This window comes from Anopheles marshallii, chromosome 3 (genome assembly GCF_943734725.1).
Source record: "Anopheles marshallii chromosome 3, idAnoMarsDA_429_01, whole genome shotgun sequence".
In the NCBI taxonomy this organism is placed as follows: Eukaryota; Metazoa; Arthropoda; class Insecta; order Diptera; family Culicidae; genus Anopheles; species Anopheles marshallii.
The window spans coordinates 8,278,249-8,300,826 of record NC_071327.1 but is presented as its reverse complement, the minus strand read 5'-3'; the positions used below and the strand labels follow the sequence as shown (position 1 = coordinate 8,300,826).

The following is a 22,578-nucleotide window of genomic DNA, read 5'->3' as shown; positions in this document are numbered from 1 at the left end:
GATAAGTGACCACGAAAAGGAACTGATCTGCTTCTGACAGGTGAGACGAGCGGGCGCTGGAGATCTTTTTCTCCACACCCTTGTTGCGTGCATGGAAACAAAATGGAGAATGAGAATCCACGCACAATCAGCACAACACCACCGCCAAACAGGATGAGTGATAACTGGCGGGAAAAGTTTTGCCCACACCCCATAGGATGCGGCTGCGATGGGATTGATGTAAGAAAAATCCGATCAATTAGTTGCCTTTCCCGATGCGAATCGATTGGTCGATGCCTCCGAATGGAGAAGGAGGTCAGAAGACGATCCCTTAGCGAGTGATGTGCAAAAAATCACCCCTGAGATGCCGTGGTTGGGGACTTCCAAGAAGCAAAACGGCTGCATCATTCCGAAAGTTCCCTTTTAACGGGTGTATTACGATAAGAAAACCGATCCCCAGTGCGGGGTGTTTCCTTTCGGTACCATAATGTTGCCTTATTACATTATCACTAATTGCATGATCCCTCGATACTGCACCGTGGCGAAATTGATTGACGCACGCAAAGCAGCGCCAAGTGGAACGCTTTGCCGAGCATAATGATGAAGGCAATCTTCCCGACCGTTCCGCGTGTACGGTGAAGATCGTCAATATCCGGTGTGGAGCGCGAATGAGCCTGCGGAAGGATGATGAGAATGATGATTGAATGTAATGGAGCGTACGGCACGATAGAAGACGGCCAATCCTGTTCCAAACTTTCCCCCGGTTTCCCCAGTTGGATGATGTCTGGCGTAAAACGGAACTGGTTTAACATAATCAAACCATGGCCCAGGCATGATTGTAAGCGATCTAAACAAAGGCGGACATATTGGAACAATATTATCTTTTCGTTTTGGAACAATGGCGCTTCTTCCTTGTTTGTTAACTTATATTCCTAAACGTCTTCAATAAGAAAAGTCACATCCTTAACAAATCAATATAGCAAAGGAGAGTCAGCATTCAATTGGGCTGGTGTCCCAAACCCCACCCTGTGTGTGTGTGTGTGGGAGTATGGGCAAATATTTAACTATCTACTTCTTCAGACTCTTCGATAATTACTTCGTGAACACTGTGGCAAGCGGGTATTAGTGGTGCGCTAATGGAGCCCTGCTGTGGCGGTGCAGGGCTGTTGACGGTGGATGCTCCTGCTCCCGGTGACCCGGTCGTTGGACGTAGCTGGATCGGCACAACCGACGATGTGGTGGTGGCATTGGTGGTGGAGGAGGAGGAGGACACCACGGTATCACCCGTACGGTTCAGCAGGTAGTCAAGATCGTGCGAGATTCGATCCAGCATCCCGTCGATTCGCCCACCCGTCCGACCGTCGTCGGTTGCCGTGACGGTAATGATGGGCGGCGCTGGTACCGGGCCCGGTTTGTGATGCACTGCCGATGCACCGGCTGCCCCCGATTGCTCCGAGTAGTAGGGGATGAGTGGCACGGGCGCGGGTCCGGTTGGGGGCGGTGTGGGCGTCGGAGCAGATGACGATGTCGTTGTCATGATTGCTTTCCCCGAGGGTCGTGGTAGCGTTCCCGTCGGTGGCAGCTGGGTAGATGATTCGATTACCGTAACTACCTTCTTGCCATCGTTGCTGCCAACTTCGAGCGCTTTGCCACGGATGCCGATGATGCTGTCTGCGGGAAGGAAGCGAGAAAGAAAGAATGTCCCGGGGACGAATGCGGGCTGTTAGTAGGGGATGTGTACGCTTGGGTGTGAGTATTACGAGGAGCGTCAACTAAGACAGCGGTGCATGCTGAAGGCAGACAAGCTGTTGACGATGTTGCTCAAGGGCCTTCCGAGCGGTGGTTGGTTCTTCGAGCGGGAGGATACTTTGTTTGCCGATGCACGAGTGCAAAGTGGCATCATCGAACCGTTCTTAAGATGGTTAATGAGATGTCAGGGTGGTGCTTGATTTTTGTTTCTGTTAGCGTGTGCATTTTATAGAATTCCTGACCGTCGAACGAATGCCCTGTCAGTAGATGCTTCAGACCACTTCATCAATGCTGAAGCTAACGAGGTCATATCAGTAAGGTAAACCGTTCGCCGCGTATGTATGCATAAATTAACTACCTTGCCCAACGCCTTTCAGTATGTCCAGTGTGCCCACACCGACGAAATCGCTCGCATCGGCGGTTGGTATCGTGGGCAGGAAGCTCACGGTGGCCGGCAGTGGTTCCGGCCGATGACCACAGGCGTGTGAATGTTGTTGCTGCTGCTGCTGCTGCTGCTGGTGCCATTCGATGCTAACGCTGGCAGCGGTTGGTACATTCGCTAACGGTGATGGTCCCGCCAGCACTATGCTGGGGCTGGTTTCGATCGTGATGAGTGCCGTCCCCGGAACGGTCGGACCACCCGGTCCGGGTGGCAGCAGTATACTCCCGGCAAGATCATAGCAAGCAGCTCCCCCAAACGGTGGTGCGGTGACGGTGGCATAGTTGCAGAGCCCTCCCGCAGCACCGAGAAACGTGTCCATGCTGTGGCCTTCAAGGTCCACCTGCAGGCAGGGTTCGATGGTGGTAATGTGCGGTGCGGTCTGTTGCTGCCCGGAAGGGCCCTGCTGTACCGATTGGGCCGAAGCCGGGGGTTGCTGGGAGGAAAGTATTGTCAGAGGAATCTTCGTTGTCTTACCCACCGACGAGAGGCATTCGTTATCCTTATCTAGTTCCTGATTTGTATAAACTGTAGAGAAAGGAAACCGGAATGGATTGGTTCGTAAGCGTTTGAACGTTTCGCTGGTGGAAGCAGGAAAAACACTCACAACTTAACGGACTATTGATTGATCCCGAGCAAAAGTTTTCGTCCAAACTATTTTTAGTGCTAGACTTGCTGCTGGTCGACTCGGTTGTGTCTTGCTTCAGTTCCGCCTTCACTATAAAGCTAAACAGTATACAAAATCCCTGGAAAAGAGTGAAAATACATAAAAACGGAGGATAAAGTTAAGATTATTCTAAAAAAAACATATGGAGAAATTGCAGTTTCCAGAATTGATGGTAAGTTTTATGATTTGCTTCTGATTTTGGTTAAATATGCAATATCGATGTTTTGAAGCGCCTACTGGTATGCAATTTTTCAATGCAATCAAATGTCATAAAGGTTCCTGTGTCTACAACTAAGGTCCTCAAACCTGATTGCTAAGACACTAGGGTCCTTATTAGTTATTTGTTAAACGCCATAAAAAGCATCGAAACCAAAGTTTTGTAGTATAGATTTCACCAACCAGATGCTGCTCCTGAAAGTATGCAACTTTTATTACAAAATGAGATTGAATCCTCTGACTGCCGTTCTTTAAGGTGTTTTTCTTTTACCGAATCATCATTAGATCACAGTTCACTAACTGAGTTCAAAATATTCATTCATGGTATATTCAGCAACTTTCTAAGTAGCTTAGCAACAAATTAAAAGATTATAATGTCCCTATGTTTACATACAATTTGTAATTTTTCTCATCATCAGAACCGTTTGTAACGATAAAGGAAACGTTATCTAACTACTCGTGGGTTCCATTAAAATTTGCCATTAAATCGAAAACCCTATTCAAATCGTAGCTGACCGCATCGGTTCCAGTTCGTTGAGTAACTGGCAACGACGGGACTGCTTAGTTTGACTCATGCATTTCCAATTAGTTCCGCGGAAAGGTATCTCCACATATCCGAGGAACGAACGATCGGTCAACTAATTGGCGCAAGCCGGAAGTATTTTCCCGCTCGTGAAGCATCACAATCCCAGTGTTTATAAGGATGTGATGACGTCCACGGACGTCCTACGGCTCTGTTTCTCGCTCGTTTCACGGCAAATATAAATCGGGCAACGTCGAGGGTTTCGTTTGTTCATCGAACTCTTGGCCCTCTGGGGTGTGCCGTCCATCCACTCGACGAATGTCACGTTGTCACGTACTGCGCGATGATGGCGGGAACTTGCTCCGGCAACCGTCCGCTGTTTTTTGTGTGCGCTGTACACACATGCAGCAAACCGAGGTATAAGCAAATCGAGTGTTTTCCCAGTGCCCTGCGGCGACGGTCCTCATCGGTTTCGTACCAAAGTTCGTCCAGTGTGTTGTTGTAGTGCGGGGTTTTTTTTTTCATTTGTTGTGGACTCACCACTTCGTTGTGCCGATCTGATTGGAAATGTAGCTATGGCACGACTCAATTAATGATGTGCTTACGTCATGATCCTGTTGCTGCTGTTGCTGTGTAAAACCCACGTAGAGTCTGAGGTTCGCGTGTACAGTTGTGTTGGGTTGCGTTGTTTTTTTTTGCTTCAAACAGATTTGAGGCCCTTTTGCAACTAACCATCACGGAATTACCGAGTGACAAATGAAGTCATTAACCGTTCGGGATCGGTGACACTCATTATGCACTGTGAGACATATGAACATTACAGGGACATCGCTGCTTTCTGTCGCCGGTGTGTTCGGTCCTCAAAGAAAACCACCATTGCAGGCCAGCACAGGAAATGAGATACTGCATCATTAACAGTTGTAGTCGACAGTCACCAAATAAAACCGTCCCTACAGACTGTCTTCTGCTAACGCTTTGTAATGTATCGATGGCAATGGTCTAATGGGACACATATTGTATTACCATAGGAATTCTTGCGTAGGCCGTGAATTTTTTCTGGCTTGTGCTTATGAGCATGCAAAAATACACACCTTGTTAAAAAGTGTACGAAAGGAAGCGTTGTTTAAATTGTGCCGAAAAATGGAACATCATTTCTCAACGCTTTCGAGTAGAAAGTACATACGAGTACTGATTGCATACCTTTAGGCTTGAAGTGATTTCGACTTGGGAAGTTGTCAGTTTAAAAACAGTAAAGTGCATACCTTTAGGCGTTTGATTTCAATAATCAGTACAATAAATTGTGTTGTATGCTGTAGATTTGAAGGTGGATTACACGTCGATTGCATTTAACATCTCAATGATCTTTGACAAATTGGAATATGTATTTTTGTGGAATATGTATTTGTCTTTAACAAATTTGCTAACGTTTCATGGGAAAATATAATTAGTTAACCATAATTATCTAGTATATGTTACCAATATACGTAACATCAAATCATAACAGTTCACCTCTCAGCTTTTGTCCGCTTTACACCTTCTTAACGTACAAAACTTTATGAACTTGATGAACTTCTGAAAACTAATTCTATGCTTGATATGGAGTAACTTTAAACTGCACCATCGCCTTATGGTTCATCGATTATGTGCAAATAGCTGTTAGTATCTCCCGTTTGCTAGACGTCGAAACCGTTACCAAATGTTGTCTGCACGTGTTACATCGCATCGCAGTAATGTTAACCGATAAACGAACTTTCCTGGAAAGCTCACTTCCGCTCAGGAGAAGTGTTTGGATTTGTACCAAAAAAAACCTTCAACCTTTCCTTGCAGACGCATTTCAGATGTAAAGACAGGTTGAGTCCTGACAAAGAGTGGCAGAGATTTCTCGCGACGGTGTGTTGATGGCACGGATCGGTTGCAATGCACCATGGCGAGTTTTTCTACTGCAACCGGTTAAAAAGTGGAATAAAAAAGCACTGGAACAAAAAAGGGAACAGGGAAAACGATCTGAAGGACCATACTACGGGCAAGACACGACACTGATTGTTATGGGTGTCCCCGAACCGGGGCAGAAAAATTCCCGGATCGATTGTTAAAATGGAATTTCCCCTTTTCGCTTGCCCCTATATGACGTTCGGGATGATCATTCGCTTTTGTTGCTTTTGCACCTTGCTGCGGTACACGGTGACGAAGGAATCGGTGGTTTTACGGGGAAGCTATTCCCCAACGGTGAATGCTATTTGTTTGTACTTGGTTTTGAGTACCAAGCGGCACCGGGAGAGACGGTCGGTCGGTGTGGATTCACGTTCCACCGAAACACATGATGTTGATGGTATCAGTGTGCCGAGCAAATAGGAGAAACTTACTAATCGAATATTCTACCAGCATCGCACCGACTGGCTGTCGCGTTCAAAGGTGAAGAGATAGTTCCTTTTTCAAGGTACTTTCCACCGTACCGAAAACGGACGCGTTTGGGCAATCGTTGCTTGTTGGGTAATCGTGTATTGCCGGTCCGGTTGGCGTTAAAGTATGGATGGAGTTGGGAAGCGATCCAGTGAAACTTGTCCCACGAGACTACCGGTTTCATGTGTATGAATTTTCCATTCACCGTGTTTTGGAAAGAATAGACAACCATTTTTTTCCCATCCCCAGCTTGGCAGAGACAAACGGGAATGCAACGGGGAAAGGAAACTCCAGCGGTAGGTGAATAATTCATAATTTTTCTGATTGCGTGGCTAACCGTTCGAGGTACGATTTGGACGTTACGAACGTGGCCAGTGCTGAATCTTGGCAATTGAAACTGTGGTGTTCTGATGTAGAAGAGCTCATTTTAGACGGTGGGAGTTCGTTCTCATTGACTGTAGATGATCGGAATCAGACTTGTTTGTGATGTTGTAGGCTACCAGCGTTGTGATTGAACGAATACAATATTCAATACAGCTCTATATTTAATTGCTACGTACAGTGTTTACTTTAGCGGTATTATTACTGGTGTAATTGGATTGGAGTATTGGTACCGCTTACTTTAGCGGTTTTATTGCTTGGTTATTGTTCTAAATTTAAGTTGAAAGAGAGAGGAACTGAACTGCTGAACAAATTCTTTGTTAAAAATGAGTTCGATATGTCTATAGAAACTCGTTTATCATCACAACGTTTTAACAGTTGCTTCTTTTCAAATTTAAACCGTTTATCGCAGCAAATGCAAACATATAAAGATCAGCCGACCTCAAGCGGTTAAGAGCGTGCTTCAACGTGCTGTTTGAAATTCACTCCTCCAATAGCATACCACACTTACGGGCTTTACCATCCTGCATGAGCAGCAAACTATCTTCCAATATGTGGCGTGTGGATAATTCGATTTCGGCACTACTTCCTACTTACCAGTGCTATGCTGTTACCGCCGAAAAGATAACCGCCCGACGTCAAACCGTCCGTGTTGACGTACACCAGGTAGAACGTGTGGCAGAGCACATTCGACACGAACAGTAACCCGGTCCGGTAGAGCAAACGAATCCTGGTAGAGTTGCGGTAGATGGAATGAAAGGGAGAAGCAAACAAACGTGTATATTATACATATATAGAAAAATCGGGCCACCAAAGGCATCCAAGGAAGGCTCAAGATCGTAAGTGTGATTTGTGCAACAAGGGAAAGGGAAAAGAATCTACGGTAAAAGGTATGGATGATGTTGCTGCTCCCAAAGGTTTAACGAGGTCGATGGATAGAATTCCCCTGTCGTACATTGTAAGGAAGTTGAGCAAATGTTTATTTGAATATCACAGCAGAGATTTTGGATTTTTTCGAATCGAATCGTTAGGTGGAAAATGGTGGGGACTTTTTCTTTACTAAGAAGCTCTCGTGAGAAGCTTTGCAAGAACGACAAACCAGTTGAAACAAACTAATTTTTGCAGCAAGAAATTCCATCGGCTAGGATGTTGTGAATCGAAAAGCGTGAATCATCACAAGATTCGCCTGAACGTATGCAATCTGCAAGACAAATTGTTGTTTTCTGTTGTTTTTATCCTTCGAATCAACACTATCGTCTAAGTTCTTTTTCCAGCGGGAACAGGTGCTAGTCGATTGACACTTGTTCCAAACGATGTCTTAAACTCCATCCAGAGCTGCTGTCGGCACTTTACGTTGTGCAGGAAAACAAAGCGGAACAGTCGATTATTTTTTTGACTTCGGTATGCTGATATCGAATGGAAACCCATTGCCTCCTGCAGCACACTGTCAGCGAGTCCGTTCGTGGCAGGCGACCTCATGTCCCTTTGGTGGCAGATTACGTCCCAGTGGTGGTTAAATTACCACATCCAAGAGGAAAGTGTAGTGGATGTAGCTTCAACTAGCAAACATCCGCTCCGGGCATCACTGTTATCCACTGGTGCCCAACCGAATTTTACCACACAACGGGGAGAGAAAGGTTTTGTGGTGCTGGAGCTGGAAGTGTGCAGTGGAGTGTGGAACAAATTGGGCCCAGATTTGGAAATTTCCCGGTGGCTGTCTCAGCTGTCTTTGCGAAAGGACAGCATTTTGCTGCTGCTGCTCAAGAAGAGGATGATGATGATGATGAAAGCGAAAAAGCTTCTCGTGGTGATGATGATGCGGATGAAGCCATTCCGTCAAACCCGTAGAGCAAGTAAAACATCAAACGAGGAAATGACAAAGCTATGGTCAGATTGGTGGAGTTGAATGTAGCATGTGTTTAGGATGGGGTTTTATGTTTCGCTTTCCACCCGTCCTTTTTGTGTCCTTTTTTAAATTTCCTTCTCTGAAGCATATAGATTAAATTTTCGATCGATTGAATGTTTAAGCCACGGCTAAGCTATGGCTAAAACGAACTTCAGTAGCATTACTTCGGAAAGAATGCTTTAAAAGTATTTAATAAAATAGATTGTTATGCGCCTAAATGTAGGCAAGTGATGTAGCAAACACGCTGCTGTAAAGCGTAGATTCATTACGAAATTTCGCTGCCTTCTTCATGGAAGGCAACACATATCGATATCACTGTTTCGGGAGGATAGAAACTTTTCTTCCATTTCAATACGGGTAGGCAGCGTCAAACACACCCCAATCCAAACCATATTGTCTGAGCAAAAGTTTTGCACGAGTTTCTAATCAATATCGTACACCGGGGGACTAACCGTTTGCTTCCAGGATAGGTGAACCACTGCTTGTATCTTTGAAGTTGTGTTGTACTTTGGCAATATAAAGGAGGCATAAGGTTTAAATCGATGATGGCCAGCATATTGACAGTCGTACTGGCATTCCGATTCCCGTTGTCAAATTGACAGTTTCGGAATGGATCAGCTTATCGAAGAAACAGGCTTACGATGTACTTACTTACCAACAAATAAACCATGTTAAGGAATTTACAAAACTTTCCATTGAAACTGGATTCAGTAAAAAAGCCAATTTATAATACATAGGACTGTAAGGTGAGTGGAAAACGAAACTCTTTTTGAAGTCAATATTATTAGAGACTCGGCTTGATGCAGTATTGGGGCATCGATAGTCTTTGTATTCACAGTGCTGTGCGTGTGATCCAAAAATACTCCAAATTGTTTCACCGTACTTAGCACACACACACAAGCACACACATTGGAATACCGAAGGGGCAAATATTTTTCGATTATCGTAGCACGGCAATTCCACCTTCCGCCTTCCGGAATTCCCTGTTCCGGACACGCTTCATGACCGACGGGATGCGGGATTGCATACTTTAGGGCGTTAAGAGGATACCACCGCACATCGGCTAGTACGTCATGATTATTATTGTCATGGTGGGCGGATATTTTACATCCGATTGTTTTTCTGGTGCTTACCGACCACTTCCTTCCCAATCTAATAAAAGCTAACATGTGTACGCGCGGAAGGAAGATTCCCTGTGTTCTGAGAACTTTCCTTTTTGCTGTGCGCATTTCTCTGTCGGTTAGGACAGATAGCAAAGAGTAGAGCGCAGAAAAAAAAAGTGGAACGATGCATCATCGTCCACCGGGATTTCACCAGCGAGGAAACTGCAGGGTTAGACTTTTACCTTGGTTTATTTGCGAACCAATCGGCAAACCCAGTTGGTGACACTGGAAGCGAAAGCAGAAGGCAGACAGGGCATTCAGGGTAGAGCTGATGTATGCTCATTTGAAGGTTGAATACCACACGGAAGGTCAGTTTGGTTTGATTATTTTGTGCTCTGGTTCAGCTCACTGTCCGGCGCGTTGTCCTTTTCCGACCACTTTTCTGGTCCCCTGGACCATAATCGTTTGACTGTGCGGTTCAGTGGGTTTGTTTTCACTAGCAGTTTTGTAAATCGAATTAGATGATTGCACCGTAACTGAGACTAACAGATTGAGCAATTTAAGGATTGATTTCGATGATGCTCCTGGGGAGATGTAGTGCGTATGTGGCAGTTTGTTGTTTTCTGTACACTTTTTGTACAATTGTCGTGAACAGAACTGAAGCATGTGATGGTTTCAAAGACAATCCAGCACAAAAACCATATTGTTTTAAGGGAAAAAAGTGTTTGTTTCGAATCAAGTTTGCTAGTTGGCGTTATGCATAATTGAAATAAAACGATGATTGTGTGGTAGATTGCAATCCCCAACGACTTGCTTTCACGACTGAGGGAATAAAACTTATTCTAGTTTTGATTGCAAAAATGGTCAATTAATTTGTTCGTTTAAATGTTTAACAAGCTTTATAAAATAAAATGCTAACTCTTAGGTATTTTTGGAATAGATTTGCTAAAGGAAAGCGAATTTGCACCTCGTTTGTCGTGAAGCTAATTGATTGTAGAGGTACAGTAATTCATTAAAAGCTTAAATTATGGGTGAAATATCGTCCATCAAATTGATTGCCAGTCAGCAGCGGGTACCAACAAGAACATGTTTACAATTATTATAAATGTAAATTGTCGCAGAAAACTGTCCCGATCAGGCAAACAAATTCGAGGGAGATAAATCGTTCCTCTGCACGCACAACAATCAAACCGGCATCATTTGCAAGCGTCAACAAATCATGATCATTAAAATCAATCGCATTTTTCCAAAGGTTAGTTATGCCTAACGAGCTTCAACAGTCTTCTGCACCCCTTGCCAGAGCTACCCGGAAGGGGACAATTTGGCTAGCGATTTGCACGGCGAAATCCCATCTTCCCCCCACCCAGCTTCCCCTTCGGCTTTGCTGTCGTAAATCTCGCTTTATCTGCATGATTGAAAGAAATCGTTTACATCCGAACATTTGGTTTGGAAAAGGTTGCGGTTGTGCCTAGAGGTCATCGGTGACGGTGAGTGTACAAGCTCGCCTCCATAATCCTTGCCATCGTTCGTAGCTTTGAACCACACCACCACCGGTGCTCTTTTGAGCAGCAGCTGAGCTTGGGTAATACTTGTGCGCCTTCCGGGGAAAGGGTATTAAAATCGTGTGCTAAGGACATCGGGCAAAACCGACTCAAAGCTTTGCCAAGCATCTCGGATCTTGAAAACTCCGTTTGGAACAACTTCCTAGACCCAGCTGGCAGGGTGGTGCTGCAAGATATTGCTAAGAAAACTTGGAACCCCCACCCCCACTCCCCTCCCCACACCCCATTTCTATCCGAAGGCTCGTTAAGAAGCCCAAACCGGAGCGAGTGGCACCGAGGATTGCCCGAAAGTCTTACCACGCCAACTGGCGGAGAGTTTGCCAGCCTGCTGGTGAACCGGATGACCGGATAAGGGAAGGATTTATTTGGCTTTGTGTTGGCTGCTGGTGGTCTGCTGGTGTATATGCATGCGGCACCATGTATGCGAAAGATTGTCCTTTATCCGGCGACGTTTATACAGTGACGGGAGCGGATTTTAATGGGGTTCGGTATCGTCTGGACAGCAGTCCTCGGACAAACTGCATGCGGAAGGCCACTCTATGCAAAAGTGAGAAAGGCAATGCACAGCGAGAGTGTGCTTTTGTTGGGCATGAAAGTCTCGACTTGCCCGGCGATTGCAATCACACTAACGAAGGTAACGAAGCGAAAGAAAGTGGAATAACATAAATGCCAAAGAATTGCAGTGTCGAATAACAATGCGCTACTAGCGATACTGCTTTCCACGATACCGTTGCACCAACAAACGGCACGCAAACCTTCCTTCACTCGTCTCGTCCAAGTCTTACAGGGTTGCGTTTGGATGTTGCCCAAAGTTTTGATCGTAAGCTTGCCTTTTTTGTTGTTGCCATTCCAGCGCGAAGATGCAGTGTGAAAATTGCAGAAAATTCTTGTCCCATTCCTTGCCCAGCCGGGCTAACCCACAAAAGTGTGTCTCCCCGAAAGACGAAAGTCTTACAAGGACTTGAAGTTCAACGAACTTGGGGTTGGGTAAATTGTTGAAGCAAAAGACCGGTCAGTGGAAAATGATACGTCCCTGCCAGAGATTTTCCCTCCTCCCCGTAAAAGAAAGAAAAAGATTGTACAAGAGCAGAAGAGGAAGCTTTTGATGATGGCTTCTTCGCGTCGGTGGGCGTTTGCAGTAATCGTAGCAGCATTGGCAAAAATGGCGGTGGCACTGTTTCGGTACTCTGCGGCGCTAACAAAACGTGCAACAAATTAAACTTTATTTTCTGCACCAGCAACGTTTCGGTTCCGTATTCGATTGTGTATGTACCGGGGGATGGTAAATATGGACGGGGGTTCGATAGTGCCCCGTTTCGAAATTGGTTCACCAAAAGCGGACGTCTTTACGGTGATTTGTTGTTAAATTGGTTGGAACAGTTTTCGGGGGGCGTTGGTTGGGCAATGATTTAGTGCCGGTGAGAACTAGCGCAAGGGAAGTTTCTTCTTTTGGCGAATCGATATTTGAACGTGTAATGGAAAAGAATGCTTTCCAATTAATTGCTCGTATGCGCTTTAGAACATGATAAGTAAACAACGAGTGATATAAATTTTACCAATCTTGAAGGTGTTTTACAGAAGGTTGTTTCTACACAGAGCGCATTTATTTTCGAATTGTTTTCCGACATAACGCGTAACTTCCACTGATTAAACAATAAAGTATTAACATACAGCATGGATTACTGTTCTCCATTATCATTATGCCAACTACAACCATTAGGCGAGCTTTCGATAACGCTCAAATGGTTATTGCTGCAATGAAATACCGTAACAGGGTAATCGGCACAAAATGGGCCACGATCAAACGCGTTCGCTCACCACTCCAGCAGGCACCAGCCGTCGAGCAATAAATAACGACGTTTATTCAATTTTCTCCATCGATTTGCATTGGGAGCCACAATGGAGCCGAGAGCGTGGAGTGGGGTTTTCTTTTCGTCTATTTTTCCACCCCATAGACTTTCCCCGTTCCCCGGAGCCTTGGAAACCCACCCACACGCAGGGCGGTTGCATGTGTGGCTGTACCGAAGCAGTTTTGCTGGATAATAATGACGAACAGAAGGACGAGAAGAATGCTCGCCATGAGATGGTTAAAAGGTATTTTTGTTCTATTTTGTTGATCTGTGGTAAAAATGGATCTCCAGCCGTGCACGTGCCACAGACAAAAGCTACTTGGTGCCGAATCCAATGAAATCCGTTTGCTTATTGTTTCTTCGGTTTCACCATAGGCAACCGATTGGGTATTTGCTTCACTGTCCCAACCGGATGGGCCGAAGTTGGCGCGATGGGTAGCGAAAAGAGGGGAAGCAAAAAACGACCAAGAACAAGTTGTGTTTCGGTTTTGGGGTTCATAAATAAATAGCTGCTTGGTGCGTAGGAGAGGCCCAACATCCTTGAACCGTGTCTCTAGAGCCCGGAATCGCATGGCCTACCGTGTGAGAAGCTTTCGGTTGCTAGTGAGCTTGACGAAGCAAGAGAAATGTTGTGTGATATCGATATAATCAGCCCGGCAGATCCGCACCAGCACCGGATCCGTACGGTCGTTGCTGGATGGATGGATTTCCTGGGTGAAGGCAAAATCTGCCCAGAAGGTGTATATCCCTTCGGTTCGAATCCCTGTCTGCAGCGAGCTCAACAAGTCCACCCTTGGGGACGGTGGAACACCAGCGCTGGAAGGTACAGACGACGAAGCATATCACACAACCAGATATATACATACGCGACCCAGGGTTTACGAGGTCGGGTCGGAAAAGTGAAACGGACGATAGAATGATTTCATCTTCCATCGTCGTTGCGCATCCTTTCTCGTTTCTCGGAGCGTTCGATTTTTCTTGTAATCAGATTATCGGGAAAGGTTTCCTGTTCTTGTCATCTTTCCCGTCGCCCTTCGGTTGACCTCAGGGCCAACACTTTTCCGGTCCGTATCGGCTTGGAGTGATCTAGGATGATGTGCCGCGTGCGGGATGTTGACCAGCGGAATCCATCGTAGGCCATATGGAAAACAAATTTAATAAATACTATTGAACAGACTGGAGATCAGCCTAAGGGTAGGATGAATCGGATACGGGGAAGGAAAAAAAAGAAGGAACACTCACACCGATAAACACACACACACACAGAACCAAAGTAAACTTTGTCTCAGACTTTTATGGCAGGGACGAATAGGATGGTTTTTCCGTCCCGGGATAATGTTCTTCGATTGTCCTTTTGTTGACCGAGAGCGGGTGGTCTGGAGAGGTGTGAGCAAATGGAGAAAAAACGGGCCCAGAACGTTTGTCCTTTTGCGTCCCAATGGACGGTTATTATCAGCTTAAAGAGTTAAACGTGCCCCGTAGAGGCCTCTGGCATCGATGAATGTTATTTGCATGGCAGCAATAGCGAGATGGGATATTCATGAACTTTAAAGGTTCGATTGAAAGGTGAAAGTTGTCCTCAAGAGGATGAATGTATGCCTGGTGGCGTAAAAAAGAGACAAGGGAATCAGTTTAGATACCCGTCGATCAACTGAAATGCGCCATAATTTAGCACGATAAAGGGAGGATAGCATCGTATTATAGATAAAAATATCATAACGATGAAATATTTTTATCTAAATGTGTTGATTATTGTATGAACAAAAGGAAATAATTTGTTTATTTTGTTTATTTGTTAAAAAATTGTTTTATTGCATAAATTTAGGCGTTTTGTTAGATGCTCGATAAACTCCGCAAGGTATGCAATGCGCATTACCCATGCGCCAGTATCATGTGTTTCACATTGCTGAACTCGTTTTGTTGATCCTTTTAATGGGTTAGAATGTCTTCAACATCAATTGATGATTATTTGAGCTATAAATTTCATAGCGATTGCCATTTGCACTGCAAAACTATAAGCTCAGAAGGTCCGCAGAACAGTAATCAAAACGATCTCGCAATAAAACCTTTCGTTCGAATGCAAAATCAGGTCATTCGTAATACAAACTAAATGGATGATTAAATTTGATTTGGATAAGTGCAGTGCCATTTCTCAGATGTTTCCACTCTATGGCGTATTTGTCTTTGCTTATAAAAATGTATCATTATGGGAATGCTTTCGATTGAAATGGAGATCATTCAATTGAACACCGGCTAGACGAAGCAGAGGCTTACCACCCTCTACAGATGGCGTAATGATTTGACTGCTTTCAAAACGAGTGCCCGCAGCATCGCTGGGTGAAAGAAAATGTTTTCCACTTGTTCTGGGAACAGAAATGATGGTAGCAAAAGAAAACGGTTCTAAAAATTGCTGCCGCTCATCGATCGAAACAAGTGCACGGAATGCGAACAGACAGAGCGAACGAAGCTTACCTTTTTTTGATGCAGCAGAGGAAGTATATTTTCAAGAGCTGCTGTAGAAAACAAAAAAGCAACGACCAGAAGGATACAGATGCAACAACGAGCGGTACTATGTATCGAATTTCGAGCCGAGCACTCGCGGGCTGTTATCGAGTCATCGGAAGGGAGAGAGCCAGCAACTCGAACGAATTCTTGCAACCGGTTACACCATTACGGACGGATGGTGCGGTTGTTAGTATAAGCATGGCTTTACTTACCTGCGCAGGATGGAAGTGTTGTGTTTGTCGTGCTTCCGGGCCAGATAGAGCAGCCGCTTGATGAGGGTGATGAAGAGCAGCACGAACAGCACCACAAACAGTGCCTCGATGACGACGAACAGCACGAAACCGAAGGAGTCGGACGTATGCCACCAGTGCGACGGTGATTCGACCATCACGTTGTACACGAGCGGTGTCGAGGTGGCACACAGTATTGGCAGAAACCAGCTCAGCCCGATGCTGCCCGAGATACCGGTGGCCAGGTTGGTGGCAGCGATCAGTTTGCGACTCGGACCGTGCAGTTCCGTCGTTACCAGGACGGTGATGGCAACCAGCGTGGAGGTGCTCAGTAGCAGAAAACCGGACAGCAATGCCATCACCAGTGCGTACCATTCCTGGAGAGGGAGAGAAGAAAAAACATGGAAACGAACGGTTGTGTTAACTGAGTCATCTTTTCTTTGCATCTGGTGTTATGGTTTGTGGGAAAACGTTCCAACTCCCGCAGTTTCGAGATGTTGTTGTGCTGTTTGTGGGTGAAGTCGCAATTTTCTTTTCTTGGTAGCAAACATTTCATTTGAAGCTGTCAGCTTGGCGGACGAGAAGATTGTGTGGTGGTCCAGCACTGCATGCTATCGAAACACTTCGGAAAATTCTCTCCGGCAACGAGTGTACCGTAAGACTCGGTTTTAAAATGGTCAACAAATGCGTCTTCATTTGTTCCTATTAGTCGTCATATTAATATCCGGACGTTCTTATAGGGCAACGTTGTACGTCAATAATACCCTGTTGCTAAGCATCGATCCTGAAATCGTCTTAGTTCACATTGAACAGGGTGGTACGTCAAATTAGCAGCTCGTATATGGCCGGTAGCACTCAATTAATTTCTTCATGATAAATGAACTGCAACCACCGCAATCTTACCGGGGAGCGGTTTTGTGGTTTGGAGCCATCGGCCAATTGATGGACGTCATAAGTATCTACCACAATTTCGAAGTGAAGGAATTAGACAGTCAGAGCTCGGAACATCCCGCAAGTAAATGCACTTTCAGCAATAAGAAGCTAACAGAGCCTGCTGAGTAATGTCGAGGAGTTTTCTATCGATGGAGAGCTTGGTGATGATGGCAGCTTAATAATGGGTGTAAAACAAACCGTCGCGGTTCTTCGGTTAAAATAAAATTCCATGAAATGTGATGGTTTTTTTTTTACTAGATGGTATCGTTTGATGTTGTGACTGTATGTAACTTTCCATTGAGTAGAAAAACGTTAAAAAATCGTTAAAATTCTAAGAACTGGAAAAAAGCGTTAGAAGATTTTCTGTACAAGTTTCATCTTAATTGATAGACTTTTTTAAAAGCTTTCGTCAAATTCTTGAAATTCGGATGGCGATTGTATCGTAAGTCCTTGCCGTGATGTGTCCCGTGGTTTGGAATTGGTAATCAATCAAGTGCAAATGAAATTTATTGGCCTTTTCGTACATCGCACCGGGCAACGCATCGATCCATTTCCTGTCGCATGCGGGAAAAGCTCTTCGCATCAATCCAGTGCACCTGCCCGTACCCGACCGGTCAACGCACGTGCATGGTTATGGAAAGTTTCCATTGTTGAGAGGGTGTCGGAAAATCGGCCAACGAGACGGAGTGGAAGTGATTTGAAAAATGGGAAAACTTTTTCCCTGTTAGTGCGTATGCGGTAAGGGTTTTGGCGCGTGAAGTGGATCGGCTGATGTTTTATGACACAAATTGAGTGAAAATGGAGAAATTATAGCAGAACAAGCAGTACGGGGAAAAGAAGGATCGATTTGTTCGGTGTCAAATTACTTGTCGACATTAGACGGCAGAGCGTGTAACATTAGCATATAAATTGGGCAATTTAATTGAGTGATAATGAAGGACTATTATGTTACCTTTTTATGAAACGAGAGAGACACGTGAGCTCATCATTTTCTAAATAGTGAAATAATACACTGTCCCGGCGGATGTTATAATAGATTGTTTTTTTTTTTTATGGCAAAACATTGTTCTGCTCGTTTGCCCACTCAAAAACCCACTAGAATAGAGATCAAACTTTCCTTTTCTTTTCTTCCTGTGGCGAAGGAAATAATCACAAATGCAAACAGATAAAAGGATAAACACTGCACTGCCGTTGCATAACAGCAGGCGAACAGATTGAGGGTTAACTTTTTTGAAGTTTATAAGCAATATTTGTCATCCGGCGCATCTTCGTGCTTGCTCGACCATACCTTCGTCGCATGTGTTGCATGTTTTTTTTTAACCTGTTTTTGCTGCTCAAATCGTTGCACAAAAGCTTGTTCCTGCCACAGAGCGGGTCGGAACGTCGCGATCATCCGTATAGAAAGATAACGATAACGATGAGATGAGATGTCACAAGCTAGAATATTATAGAGGAATGCCAGTTGAACGAAAAAAGCGGCAAGAAAAATGCTTTTCTTTTGTGCTGCGATTGTATGCGTTCCAAGCTGACAGGAAGATGACGTGTGCACGTTTCATTGCCAGCGACAATTGCTTGCAGAAGGTAAAAATCGTTCAAAACTACAAATGGTGCATTGGCGGGAGGCAAAAAAACAGAATATACCGAAGCGGAAATGAAAACACGCTGCAATTGTACGGAAAAGGACTAAAACGTGCTTTGCGTGCCGTTTTCGACTACGTGCCGCATTAAACGGATGGTGTGATACGCAAGGGAGCGTGAAGTAAAGAGCTTTTTTTTGTCTACAATTTAAGCACTATTAATGGTGTATTATAAAATTGAAAAGGGCAAAACAAATGATAAAAAAAAACGAAAGGTTAAAAAATGTCCATTCTCATGATGCGCTCAAGAAAAAGATGTGGTGCAAATCATCCTTAAAACAATGCACAAAAAGCAGAAAGAGCAACTGTAATTGAAAAAGTGAGTGATAATGGAATTTTTATGCTTTTCCTGCAAAACAACGATTCTTGCAACGTGATTTTATTCTTTTTCGGAGTTTTAAGATCTTTCATAATTATGCCTAGGAATGATTACTAATTAATTATTACTTGAAAAAATATTCCCTATACTTAAACGCTAGTCTGAGATCATTATTGTTGATTAGTTTGGGCGAGTTTTTCATATTGGTTGGTTAAAGAATTCGAAATAGAGATTACGGGTTTTAATTCGTTTACACGAAATAGTGCATGTTAGGTGACTTTTAAAGGCGAAAACACTAAAAACTATTTGCTACACTCACTTTGTGCAGTCACTAAGCTTATTGAATGAAGTTTGAGTCCTTTGAGACTAACATCTTTACTCTACAACTCTCTTATGAAATAGAACTTTACATGAGGATAGGTAGTCGGTTGATCGACTGTGAAATAATCTCTTTTGTTGTTGAAGATCAGTCAAACCAATAGTGACACACCTTCATTCATTCTATTAGGTAACTTCGCTGAAGCCTATCAAACAATCAATCAGCCATGTGCAATCGTAATGTTGTCAGTCTCGGTCAGATGCTGGAGTATGTTGATAGAAGACGAGGTAGATCGAGCCCAAGATGTTGAGATGAACCGAATTACGTCCAATAAGACGCCCGCTGTAAACGATTGGCAGACAGGAGGAAATTGTTCACAGTTAAAGAAAGACCACTAGAATACGACTTATAGCCGAACGATTTACCATTGTCCGTCGTTTGCCATTGTTTTGTTCCATCGTGCACGCATCAATGGGCAACGCAGTGCGCCCAAATGTCCCCGCCCGTTCGGAGTTGCTTGCTTGTGCACACAATGGTTTTGTGGTAACATCTGGCAATCCTGGTGCATCCTTTGCCTTATTGTGATGCAAGTGTGTGCCTTATTTGTCTTTCGATCCGACCAACAGAAACACGTGCACACACGCACCAAAAGATGCTCTAGACGATTGTGTTGGAACAATGATACAGCGGTGGATACCTTGGGAGTGTTTACTGGTGGATAATAAATTAAGTGCAATTTATTGAAGGAATGAATAAGAGCAAACTAGCAAGGAAGTATCACAGCTGTGGCAAACACATCGTTGGGGTTATACATTGCAGGGGCAGAAATTGACGATTGGTTTATGATGCATGCGCATGGTGTGCGGTGGCTGACTTATTGTAAAGCCGTTACGTAGTACGAAGATTTGTGGCGAGCGTCTTACTGGATGGTAGAGAGACTGAATGGTTGATTTTGACTTTGTAATCTGCTTCAGGGTAGAAGAGCAAGATTTATGAAGCAAGTATTATTAACATATCTATTGTCGAGGAAAGTTTACGTTGCAACGAACGATATGTCTTATCAAGCAGCGGTTTTCCGGCAAGTTTGTAATTAGTACTGCTGGTTGGCACAAATTTATATGCACGATTATTTATTTATCATCCTCAAACCACGTTAATATATTTTTGTGTTAAAAAAAACTTATTTAAAATGAATAATAAATATGATCGCCATGTACTTCAATTCCTAAATTTTATCTCCTTTCATGTTGCCGTTCAGCGTGTGCATTACAATGAAGTAGCTCACCATTACGACTCACCGACTACATCGTTAATCAGCACACAAATGAACCTCTCTGTACGGAGATGCTGGCATCATTAATTCTCATCCAGCACACAACTCATCGGTCCTCAAAGAGTGCAATCGTGCAGTTGGCCTGGAATTTCCACAGTGGAATATTAAATCTTCATTGAAATCAATTTAATGTGCAACGCAGCATAGAAACAGAGTAGCTTTGAATGCAGGTTTATTACCTTTGGTCAGCACCCGTACCACGCTCGACTTAGCATGTCAACGACACTCACACGGAACGATCGATTTATTGGCTGCATCGGCACTTGAACCGTGACGTCAATCGAGTCGTAAGTAATAGACTTTCAATCACATTTATGCAAGCCACGCGCCAGGTCAACCCTAGCAGGGGCGGGTAGGGTGAGGTATGGCACATCAGATCCCGTCCGCTATGCGTGACGGTTGTAATTTATTTATCTCACCCATTCGATGGTTTCGGCATCGGCAGATAACTCGTTGCTTCGAGTTCCATCGTTGCTTCGGGCGGTTTTTGGGTTTAACTATCTAAAGACAGCTGGCGTCAGCTACGCATTCGGAAGGATGACATATTTAATAAGGTTAATTACCCGTGAGTGGGTGACTGTCTGACCGTGTGTTGACCGTGGGTCGGGGAGGGTGGCGAATCCGTTTGCCGAAAGTGTGATCAACGACCCAAACACCATCCACAAACGGGTAGGCGGGTTTGGGGTGCGGGTTTTGAAGGCTTTATCACTGAAGATGGGATCGTGACGTCTTGATACGCACCGGAATTGGCAAGATTAAGACGTCACGGCGTGGAAGATGGAGAGGTTAACATCAACAGTTAAACGGCGGACTAATTTCTGTAGCTTGTAGGATTATCCACTTCCTTGCCGGTCGGTAATGGAGAGGTTTTTGGATTGAAATGCACCCACCATTGACGGACGTGGGTGGGTTGTTACAGTGAATTCCTTTGTGAATGAGCGATAGTTCAAATGAAACAGTGGAATTTATTTCCATCGGAATTAAGCTTTTGAATAATTAAATTGTAAAACTGTATTGTCCATGCTGTTTGTTAAGACCAAGTTGAACTGAGCACTTCTTGAAGATTTTACAAACTTTCACCAATAAGCATTACTCTATAGCCCGAAGTTTTTTAAAAATATTTTCATACACTTTACAAAGATAAATAAAAAAGGAAAAAAGGAACATTAAGAATATTTTTTTTTTAATATTCAATTCATAAATCAAGGATAAAACTACATGGCACAAAACAGGAAACCAGTGCAAAAGTTAGACAGTGCAAGCAAATAGAGTTGAACGGACGCATCGTTACACTGAAAATGATTTCAATTTTACCAGCCCGTAAAATGCAACCGTCGTAACCGTACCGTTGACCAGCGGGGACGGTAAAGCGGCCCACGGTATCCATTTGCTTATATCACACGATTGAAAAGGTGCGTGCAACAGGCTTAAGCGCCATCACCGCGGTTGAACAACGGCATAAATTATGCCCGTGTCCGTTATTTATTTATGAATGCGTGAAACATCATCCGTTATCCGTCCTGTTTCCGTACCACACCACCGGGAGCCGCGGTACCGCGGTGGAGAAAATTGTCCTTTTCGATGGCACCGTCCGATAAAACACGGTGGAGCTTTGGTGCCCGTTTTTGCATTGGCGTAGCCTTTGACAATAAGCATGCGTTACCATACAGTGGACCGTGGTCACGTGTTGTGACACGCGTGAAAGCGTCCCCCAAGCATGTGTGTGTGTTTGTACCTTTCGTGCATGGAGAAAATAGCGGCCCTAGAGATGGATGCCCTTTTTTTTTGCTGATCTGCGTATTATCTCGTGCAGTTTTATGTCCACTGTGGATCGGTTTGGGTGGAATACGGACCGAAAATGAGACACTCGGGAAGGAAAAACTGCGAACTGTAACGGTTTTTCGGCACCGGTTGCGCTAGTTATCTAACGTCGCCGGATAACTCGATATGGCACGGATTTTCTGCCAGCACGAACATTGCCTCGAAACTCGGGGCACGCTGGTTACAAGCTACAGCTGCACCGGTTACATCGGATGCCGTTTTTGTGGGTGCGTGTGTTTGTGTGTGCATATTTTTTTATGATCGCATTTGCCAGCACTCGAAAGTGCATGCCGGTGCATATTTGCCGGTTGGCGAAACGGATCGGTTCGTTTAAAATCGATCGAACGATTCCGCTTTGACCGTTTGCTGCGGTGGAGATAATGTGCCGGCGATGCATGTGCGCAATGCTATGAGCATTTCCGCACGCATTCCGATGCAGTGAGGTGGAATGGCCGTTCCTGGAATGGCCATAGTGTGGTCATCATTATAACGTACGCAGCGGCTTTTATATGATTGGGTATGAGCTGTTTTTTTTTTCAATTATTCACGTTTATCATTAATGTTCTTCTTTACAGGGAATGAACAACGTAGAAACAGGTAGGGTCTCGTATGACCCTACCCTACCTCCATCCGACGTTTTGACCACGTTTTTATACAGTTCATTGCAATTCCTGTTAATTGCAATGCTCATTTGATGCTTATTTCC

The 22,578-nt window shown here is 44.4% G+C and overlaps 1 protein-coding gene across 1 annotated transcript in view; it reads right to left on the bottom strand.

The window, feature by feature from the left end:
• Nucleotides 1–1,039: 1,039 nt before the first annotated feature.
• The window catches only part of LOC128716178 (uncharacterized), a 104,815-nt gene continuing 83,276 nt past the window's right edge, over nt 1,040–22,578 (bottom strand). Inside the window, exons 19-23 of the mRNA XM_053811099.1 lie at nt 15,493–15,887; nt 6,952–7,084; nt 2,775–2,913; nt 2,087–2,695; nt 1,040–1,650 (exon numbers count right to left, since the gene is read on the bottom strand). Coding sequence (XP_053667074.1) covers nt 1,040–1,650; nt 2,087–2,695; nt 2,775–2,913; nt 6,952–7,084; nt 15,493–15,887 — 1,887 coding nt within the window. The remainder of the gene's footprint in view (nt 1,651–2,086; nt 2,696–2,774; nt 2,914–6,951; nt 7,085–15,492; nt 15,888–22,578) is intronic.